This window comes from Oncorhynchus clarkii, chromosome 22, assembly GCF_045791955.1.
Source record: "Oncorhynchus clarkii lewisi isolate Uvic-CL-2024 chromosome 22, UVic_Ocla_1.0, whole genome shotgun sequence".
Taxonomy (NCBI): domain Eukaryota; kingdom Metazoa; phylum Chordata; class Actinopteri; order Salmoniformes; family Salmonidae; genus Oncorhynchus; species Oncorhynchus clarkii.
In genome coordinates, this window is record NC_092168.1 from 17,415,960 (window position 1) to 17,426,331 (window position 10,372).

Genomic DNA, 10,372 nt, shown 5'->3' on the forward strand with positions numbered 1-10,372 from the left:
GCCATCCCAGCCAGTTTGCACTTAGTCCCACTATCATTTGTGTTGTCAACAGGACAATGACCCAACACACCTCCAGGCTGTGTAAGGGCTATTTGACCAAGAAGAAAAGTGACGGAGTGCTGCATCAAATAACCTGGCCTCCACAATCACCTGACATCAACCCAATTGAAATGGTTTGGGATGAATTGGACTGCAGAGTGAAGGAAAAGCAGCCAACAAGTACTCAGCACATGTGGGAACTCCTTCAAGACTGTTGGAAAAGCATTCCAGGTGAAACTGGTTGAGAGAATGCCAAGAGTGTGCAAAGCTGTCATCAAGGGTGGCTACTTTGAAGACTCTAAAATATAACATATATTTTGATTTGTTTAACACTTATATGGTTACTACTTGATTCCATATGTGTTATGTCATAGTTTTGATGTATTCACTATTATTTGATAACGTAGAAAATAGTTTTAAAAAACAAAAAAACATTGAATGAGTAGGTGTATTGACTGGTACTGTATATCCCAGACAAGACTGAAGTATTGGACAAATAGGTTATGTTTAAATAGGCAGCCCAAGTCTGATCTTTTTTTCACAAATTGGTCTTTTGACCAATCAGATCAGCTCTGAAAAAGAGCATTTGTGAAAAGATCTGATATGATTGGTCAAAAGACCAATTAGTGGAAAAAAGATCAGAATTGGTTTGCCTTTTTAAAAGCAGCCAGGGTCAAGAAAATATAAGTCAGTTCTTGTGTTCGTATCAGTTTCTATGAATCTAAGTGCTTACATACAGTACATGTTAAATGGCTACGAAACAGGGATAAGGAGACTCTTTCTGTAATCATTTAAACAAAATGTAACTAGGCAAGTCAGTTAAGAACTAATTCTTATTTACAATGACAGCCTAAGAACAGTGGGTTGAACTGCCTTGTTCAGGGGCAGAACGACAGATTTTTACCTTGTCAGCTCAGGAATTTGATTTAGCAGCCTTTCGGTTACTGGCCCAACGCTCTAAGAACTAGGCTACCTGCTGACCCACCAAAAGGAAGGTACCACTGAAGGCAGGCAGCTTAAAGAAGATGTGTGTCACTATCCAGGCCCCTGTCACAGCATGCAGTGGCCTGATAGGGAGAAATGCATTTTGTACGTTTCACCACCAAAGCCGTGTTAGCATTTACTGAACGTAGCTGAACAATCCAACCATTTTGTTAGTGTCAATGACATACAAGTGCAATTCAAATACAATATCCAGTTCATTAGCATTGACTGTAATACCTCAAGGATTATTTGGTGGTCTGGCAGCATGCTGATCTTACTTCCTCTCCACCTGAAATGCAATAACAACAAAAACATGAATAACATTAATCCTAGTCAGTAACTTGGCTAATTAAACACTCATGTAAATGTGCACATCAGCCAAGTGATACCCAAACAGCCTAATAGTCTATTTGCAGTAAAATTGGGAGGGGCATTTTTCTTGCCAACTTTTTCACTCCCCAATTAATCAAGAAACAGGCAGTGGAATTAAGTAGTTTGACAAGTGTTCAAAAGATAGTAACACGTCTTTAAAATATAGCTTCAAATACAGTAAATATTTTTTATTTTCGAGAAACATAGCTACCATTAGCTACACTGCAGTGATGATGGTGGGAGTTAGCTATCTCACTAGCTTTTCCCCAGCAGTTTAAATTTAGCTATCTAGCTAGCTAATGGCATTTATAATCAACTTAATCAACTAACTAGCAAATATATCTGTTTTCCCTTTGCATCTAAATATGCCTGATAAAGCTAGCCCGTTGATAGTAAAGCTAGGATGAATGTCAGAGGCCAGCTAGTTGACACAATAGCAGCTGTCAATGCAATGGCTGGTCTGGAGTTGGTCTGAAATGTACCATTATATTTCACATAATAAGTAAACTACTATCATGCCTTTTCACAACAACAACAAAAAAATATTGATAAACATAGATAAATTAGTTGATTACTTTCAAGTAAATTATTTTTGTTTTATTTACCTTATCCTCTTTTGCTCATGTGGGGAGATAATTCCTGAGATTTGATTGATGGAGCAATCCAGCCAATGGTTAGGCGGTTGTGGTTTTGGCAGAGGGAACTGATTGGTCAGGAGTAAAAGATCCCGCCCCTTGCAAATCCCTTTCTACAAATGTACAAACCGTTGTACAGGTTTACACCATACCCAGACCATACATGCACCATCTTGCGCAAATATATTTTGTCCACCCACACCGAACACGAAACGCAGGTTGAAAATCAAAACAAACAGCTCGAAAAGCATTAAACATTTATGGCAATTTAGCTAGCTAGCTTGCAGTTGCTAGCTAATTTGTCCTATTTAGCTAGATTGCTGTTGCAATTTGTTCTGGGATATAAATGTTGAGTTGTTATTTTACCTGAAAAGCAGAAGGTCCTTTACTCCGACAATTAATCCACACATAAATCGGTCAACCGAATCGTTTCTAGTCATCTCTCCTCCTTCCAGGCTTTTTCTTCTTTGGACTTTATATGGCGATTGGCATCTAACTTTCATAGTATTACCACGACAACCGACCGACCTCAGTTCATATTTAAATCCCCCACATGGGTATAACCAATGAGGAGATGCCACATTGGTATCTGCTTCTATAAACCAATGAGGAGATGGTAGAGGCAGGACTTGCACCTCGTTCAGCGTCACAAATAGAACTGACTTCTATTTTAGCGCTTGGCAACACAGACGCTTTATTTTGCAATGCTCGCGCACGCGACCTGAGCGGTGTGGTCAGGTTGTAACGAATGTCTTGGTAACATGACAACAGAATGTCTTGGTAACATGACAACAGTGACAGAACTCCGAGCACACGCAGATTCAAAATCTGCAAGTGTGTTTTTGATTCACAGCAGTAAATTCATACTCCTAAATGGACTTGTAATAATTCTGAAAGTACCTCATACTTGCAAATCTTATTGAATGTATTCAAATGTCAATTCACAAGTTTGTGACCATCTTTCACACATCATGATACAAGCTTGCAAAATGTACAGTAACCACACATTTGCGAATCGTTCCTGCAACCATGAATCTCAATGTGCGACCATGAAATTCAAAATACAAAATCATGTAATTCTGTCATCATTATAATCCCATATGATTACAGCTGTGAGTCTTTTTGGGTAAATCTCTAAGAGTTTGCACATTTTCCTTTTTAAAATTATTCAAACTCTGTCATGTTGGTTGTTGATCATTGCTAGACAGCCATTTTCAAGTCTTGCCATAGTTTTTCAAGCTGATTTAAGTCAAAACTGTAAGTAGGCCACTCAGGAACATTCAATGTCGTCTTGGTATGAGTATATTTGGCCTTGTGTTTTAGGCATTTGTCTTGCTGAAAGATGAATTTGTCTTCCATTGTCTGTTGGAAAGCAGATTGAACCAGGTTTTGCTCTAGGAATTTGTCTGTGTTTAGCTCTATTCTGCTTCTTTTTATTCTAAAAAAAACTCCCTAGACCTTGCTGATTACAAGCATACCCATAACATGATGCAGCCATCACCATGCTTGAAAATATGAAGAATGGTACTCAGTGATGTGTTGTGCTGGATTTGTCCCAAACATAACGCTTTATATTCAGGACATAAAGTTAATTTCTTTGCCACAATTTTTGCAGTTTTACTTTAGTGCCTTGTTGCAAACAGGATGTATGTTTTGTAATATTTTTTATGTTGTAGAGGCTTACTTCTTTTCACTCTGTCATTTAGGATAGTATTGTGGAGTAACTACAATGTTGTTGAGCCATTCTCAGTTTTCGCCTATCACAGCCCTTAAACTATTTACTGTTTTAAAGTCACCATTGGCCTCATGGTGAAATCCCTGAGTGGTTTCCTTCTTCTCCGGCAACTGAGTTAGGAAGGACGCCTATCTTTGTAGTGACTAGGTGTATTGACATACCATCCAAAATGTAATTATTAATTTCACCATGCTCAAATGGATATTCAGTGTCTACTTTTTTTGTTTTTACCCATCTACCAATGGGTGCCCTTCTTTGCGAGGCATCGGAAAACCTCTCTCGTCTTTGTGGTTAAAACCTTTTGAAATTCTCTACTCGACTGAGGGATCTTACAGATAATTGCATGTGTGGGGTACATAGATGAGGTAGTCATTATAAAAATCATGTTAAACACTATTGCAAACATAATGAGTCCATGGAACTTATTAAGTGACTTGCTAAGCACATTTTTCCTCCTGAACATATTTAGGCTTGCCATAACAAAATGGTTGAATACCTATTGACACAAGGCATTTCAGCTTTTCATGTTTTATTAATTTGTAAAATTTTGTACAAACATAATTCCACTTTGACATTATGGCGGTAACACAAGAAAATGTGGAAAAAGTCTAGGGGTGTAAATACTCTGAAGGCACTATATATATATATATATGGGTTAATGGGAAAGTCAAGCCCAGTGGGTAAAGTTCTTGGTGTGTGACCATAAGAGAAAAGTCATGCTAAACAAGATGACAGGGAAAGGGTCTCATCTCATAAACAATGATGCACATACTGTATCTCTCATTGTTTTAATATTGTGTTTACTCATGAAACAAACACCAATGTTTTTACAAATGTTCACACTATAAAAATATCAATATATACACATAACCTACGTCTTCACAATTGAATCAAAGAAAATATACATCAGCTGTTTTCATTATGCATCAAGTTGCTTTCCTTTTCGTACATGAAATGTCCATATGTCTATCAGTTTGACCAGTATCTGTAAAATCTAGTGAATACTGCAGTATCTATAAATAACCATCTGTATATTTACTTGGCAGTTTGTTTAAAAAATGGTGGCAACTTCAGATATGGTTGCCACTGTAGTAATATCTTGGTTGTGCTCCTGAATTTCAGCAAGTCCGGCAGCAGATTGTCTCGTTTGATGGGCGAAGTAAGAGGGGAGTGTACCTGTGTGATGAGAGAACGTCTGCATGGTGTTTCTTGCTTTGGGAATGCTGGTGCTGTAGCCAAAGTCTTTCCAGGAGTGGGGATAGGCATAGGGATTGTTGTAGACCGGTGCTTGGGAAAAGCCAATTGTGTATGCATTGTCTAGTGGGGCCTGGAAGCTTTGGGTTGGTATTACACAGTAAGTGCCTTGACAATCCACAGCGAGGGTGTTAGCGGCGTGGAAGGAACCTGAAATGGAACACACACACGCATACAGAATTACATTCCAAGCCCAAGGAGTAAAGAATGATAGTGACAGAGTCATTCATTGTTGCCGTGCTACGTAGCCAGGTGGGTTTTACACTGGTGGTGGAAGGGGTGAGTAATCCCCACACAATGTAACCCGCTGCAGTTTGAGTGCTATAAAAATGCCAACTGTTATCTTCATCATTCTGCTATGAGGAACTCTAAAATCTCGGTATGAAATTGTGACGGTAGTAAACTCACTTTTGGCCCAGGGCTGGAAGGTGCTGAGGTTCCTCTTGCCTCCATCCCCACTGATGTCAGAGTCACTGTCATTGAAGTCACTGTCTCCCTTGCCACTGTCCTTTACGCTCTGCTGGTCAATGCCACTGCGAATAGAATCAAACATTAGCCACTGCACCGCTGTATCTGATTATTGATGTGTGCTTTTTCCCCCCCTTATGAAGCCTTCCACCACCCAGCCCCTCTCTCCGGGCAACAACTGCAATCACGTGTACAGATACAGGATCTTAATTTGAGCCAGTTTAATACAGCAGGAAAATTATCCTGCAACAACAGGAAACGTGAATTATAATGTGGTTTATAATTAATGACCTGACGATGATATAACTTGGATCGATATGTTCTTCTGTCCTGCACCTGATTAGTTGGATGTGCATGTTTTTATATTTTTTCTATTATAATTAATGGATATATTTTTTGTAGTGGTTGATACATTTCTTGTTAGGGCAAATCAAGTCTGACATTTTAAAGTGGAAATTACACACTTCAGAAGCCTTTTTAAACCTGGAATGCACTATAAGTTTGCTTGTCCTGCTGAGCAGGAAAATTCTAAGAGTGATTCAATTAAAATCCTACATCTGCTGTATGCATGTGGAATGTTAAGCACCTTACAGTGTAAATGATTAGGGTTATGTAAATGATTTCTCATGGAAAATAATAATTGCGATAAAAGAGCACATCATGCCAAGTAGGATCAATGTGGTGGTATTCTTACCTCATTTGCAAGCAGTATTTTTCCCCTTGCCACATAGATGTTGGTAGGAAAGGCTTAGGAGGCAGGAACATCTAAAGAGCAAACACAAGAGAAGAGGATGGGAAATGATTTCAGCTACTTGGATCAGGAGTAGTGCTACACTTGAATGTGTACAGTTGTATTTAAACACAACTGAAACTGAATGAAATATTTCACTCACCTGTGACTCCAAGTCTCCATTTTTCTCCTCGTACAGGCTGGACTCATCAAGAGATGAAGAGGTCCTTTCATTGAGGAAACCCCTTGGTCCACCGTACATGTTGGGTTCTGCAGAGTTGAGCCTGGGATGATGCTTGGAGTCAAACAGGACGTGAGACACGTCTCTCTTGGAGTCTTGATCCTTCCCTCCTTGATTCAACTTGCATGTGATAACAACAATCACTATGGCAATCAGCAGCAGAGCACAACCCCCGCCGAGCATTATGATAACTACTACTGAAACATCCAAGCCTGCGTCTTCCTCATCAGTTGAACGTAGTACAATGACAACTTGGTCGTCTGAGAGCTGTGAATCTGTGACAACAAAGTGAATGGTGGCACTGCTGGAGAGGGGGGATCTTCCATTGTCACTCACTGCAATTTTGATTTCCAAGACATTTCCAATCGCAGAGGCCAGCCCCTGTTTTAGAGCTATTTCTCCAGTGTCTTTATTGATTGAAAATAGGTTAGAGTCACCTTGTACGATTCTGAAGCTGAGCTCACCATTCATGCCCTCATCCTCATCCTGGCCCTTGACACATAGGGCCAGGTACCCCAGTGGTGCATTGACAGGAAGAGGAACTTCAGCAGAGTCATTCAGCATAACAGGAAAAGTGAAATAGGGATAGTTGTCATTCTGATCAACAACTTTGATTCTGATCATGGATGTGCTTGACAGCTGAGGTGATCCCTTGTCATCAGCCTGGATGGTTAATTCAATCTGTTGGACGGTTTCAAAATCAAAAGATCTCAGACTATACAATGACCCTGACATTGGGTCTATAGACACATAAGTCAAAATGGAGGCCTCACCCACAACATCTGAATCAATTAGTTTGTATGATACTTTGGCATTTTTACCCATGTCAAGGTCACGTGCTACAACAGTAGTTATATATGACCCAGGGATATTATTTTCCAGGACAGAAACTTCATAAATGGATTTACTGAAGAGGGGGGCGTTGTCGTTCTCGTCGGTCACTCTGATGGTATACTGCTTCACTGTTTTGAAAGGTGGTGTTCCGAGGTCTTCAGCCACTACAGTGAGGTTATACTCTGGGATCTTCTCTCTATCTAAAGCGGTGGTTGTTACAATCATAAAAGTGTCCCCGTAGGCCTGTTGCAGCTTGAAATGATCGTGGCCGTGTAGGCTGCTGCGCACGTAACCGTTCGAGCCAGAGTCACTGTCCGAGGTGCTGATCAGCGCAACAAAACTTTCCTCCGCTGCGGCCTCCGTGATGTAAGCTACACCATCACTTGTCGAGGTCATTGGCTTGATAGTGATTTCTGGTGCGTTATCATTTACATCTACAACATCCACAACAACTTTGCAGGTCGATGGAATAGAATTTGTGCCTAAATCGGATGCTTTAATGTTCAATTCATAAGACCTCTGCTTCTCATAATCAACCAATGTTTTTAAAGTCACAGCACCGGAAATTCGGTCTACATTAAAAATGCGAACTGCTTCAGATGACGTGTCTTCTACAAATCCATACACTACCTCGCCATTGATGCCAGCATCTGGGTCAAACGCATGCACTTTCAGCACTTGGTAACCTATGGGTGAATCCTCATAAAGTTCAACTTTTAGTGAGTTGTGCTCAAACGTTGGGCTGTTGTCATTAAAATCCAGCACTTTGATATAAACAGTCATTGATCCGGATCTGGGTGGCTCTCCCCCATCTGTTGCCGTCACTTCAATTGTGTAGGAATCTTCAACCTCTCTGTCCATTGCTTTCACAAGCACAAGTTCAGCATACTTCACTCCATCCTCCCTGCTGCGCACATCAACTATGAAATGGCTGGAGGGAGAGATATGGTAACGTTGGATGTAGTTATTGCCGACATCATGGTCAACAGCGATGTCCAACGGGAATCGTGAGTCCACCTGAACATTCTCGGATATCTCAAGGGTCGTCTCTTTGTGGAGGAAGTGGGGTGAGTTATCATTGATGTCCTTTACCTCGATCTCCACGTGGATGAGCTGAAACTTTTCTTTGGAGAAGGCAACTATGTCGAAGGTGACAAAGCATCGCGGGGACCTTGGGCAGAGATGCTCTCGGTCAATCGTTTCCCCAACTGCTAAAAGTCCATCAATCTCCCTCATTTGAATCACAGACGAATTGGTCTCCTGCATGAAGCGGAAAGATGTTCCAGGGTCCTCTGCTGGGTCTATCTTTAAATCCTGAGACAGATTTCCAATCTCTGTCCCGGGCGCATCCTCTTCATAAGTGTAGTATCTCGTAGTTGTAGACTGAACCGAGTAGAACAGAACAGCAATCACCACGCACTCTCCAACTCCTCGAATCCAGCAGAATCCCATTTTAAAGGTCAATGAAGATGACGAAATAAAACGTAATAAAGAAAACGAGCTGGAAGTAAACTTGTTGTGATGTTGAGCTCGCTTGCCACGACCAACTAGATTGGATACAGTCCAAAGAGAGCATTGACCTATAAACCTTGATTTATGCAAATGAGTTGCCTAATAGACCAATGGCATTCAACTGGCTAGCCAAATGGGGCATGTTTGGTTTCCGGCTGGTGCCAATTACTGCAGCCCCTCTCATTGACTGTGCAAATGGTCTTTTTAAATACAATGGTAATGGAATTCTATAATGACAAGGAAAAACAGCCTCACATTGAAGTTTACATATTGTCACTTCTTCAATATACTATTAATCCAGTTTGACTTTTTCTATCTGAACAAATGACTTTCATTCACAGGTTATTTGAGGCTGATGTGTTATTTGAGACTGATGTGTTGGTCTGTTTATGAATACAGAAAAACTATAATCACCAACACTGTTGAACAAAAATATACATGTACCATGCATTCACTATAAATACTGTGAATACTTTATTAACCATGTATTAACCATCCAATGATATTATGGCATTTAAGTACTTTTATGTTGTGAATGAATGAACCATGAACAAATTGTGACCAATTGTAGTATTTAAAGGGAATTTCCATCACTTTTCAACCTCAAATTCTTTATCTCCAGCACCACACCAGTGTCTCCATATGTGAAAATGAAATTTAGTGTTAAAAAGTAATGATGTAACTAAAAGTAAAAGCATTTTAAAAACAGCGATTTTCAAACACTATGAGACTCATGGGGATTTGGGGAGAATGAACATGCCCTCTCCCTGGCTAAAACAGTTTGAAAAGGTTTTGAAAATGTTTTTTTTCTTCATGTAATCCTACTTGATTTTGAGCATTTCTTCTTATCGTTTTAACCAGAAGAACGTATAAATACACCATGTTCACATATGTAGACACTTGTACGGTGCTGGAGATGAATTCATATGAGGTAAAAAATGAGTCAACATGTCCTTTACACAACTTTGAAATGACCTTTGCTCAACCTTTTGTGCAGGCTTAGACTACATTTTGGTCAACATGCAAAAGTCACATGTTTACACTAGCCAACAACAGTAGTTGGGGTGTAGCCTACTGGTACTACTCGAGTGTGTGTTTTCACCAGATTTAAGTTTGACACAAAATAACATGTGTACTAGCTTTTGGCAAACATATGGGTATTAGTGTGTGTTGATTAAAAATACAGTTTTGGGTTTCAAAGGGCTCAGGTCTGACTGACACCTTTCACAAGTTGGAGCTAAATCTGTTTGTGCCCCTGATAGAGCAAGCACAGGAAGGCGTTAAAAACGACACACTTAAAAATAGTCACTGGGGCACTAAGCATTTGTTGGTCTTACAGATGATTGCATGTGTGGGGTACATAGATGAGGTAAAGAGAATTTAACATAAGGTAATCCACAATAGAGAATGTGATAGCTTGAGTCTGGTTTTAGCTGTGCCAAGAACAGTGCACCATCAATTAATTATAACTGTCTGGAATTCAATCAAACATGAACCTGCAATTCCAATGATTACAGCAGTGTCTTTGTTCACAAACTGCTGCCCAATCGTACACAAACACTTCTTAT

At 40.0% G+C, this 10,372-nt stretch overlaps 1 protein-coding gene across 1 annotated transcript; it reads right to left on the bottom strand.

The window, feature by feature from the left end:
- Positions 1 to 4,763: 4,763 nt before the first annotated feature.
- On the bottom strand, positions 4,764 to 8,744 carry LOC139380084 (protocadherin-8-like). The gene is made up of 4 exons (XM_071122548.1): positions 6,381 to 8,744; positions 6,182 to 6,252; positions 5,428 to 5,552; positions 4,764 to 5,169 (listed from the first exon to the last, which is right to left on the bottom strand). Exons 1-4 carry the CDS (start codon positions 8,742 to 8,744, stop codon positions 4,817 to 4,819), a joined length of 2,913 nt encoding a protein of 970 aa, XP_070978649.1. The 3' UTR covers positions 4,764 to 4,816.
- Positions 8,745 to 10,372: the final 1,628 nt, after the last annotated feature.

Bases quoted from the DNA above. Each gene is read 5' to 3' on its own strand.
- LOC139380084 (XM_071122548.1), bottom strand. From the start codon at position 8,744: ATGGGATTCTGCTGGATTCGAGGAGTTGGAGAGTGCGTGGTGATTGCT. The intron at 6,253-6,380 runs GTGAGTGAAATA...TTTGCTCTTTAG, and splicing joins ATGGAGACTTGGAGTCACAG to ATGTTCCTGCCTCCTAAGCC. The intron at 5,553-6,181 runs GTAAGAATACCA...TTCTATTCGCAG, and splicing joins AAATACTGCTTGCAAATGAG to TGGCATTGACCAGCAGAGCG.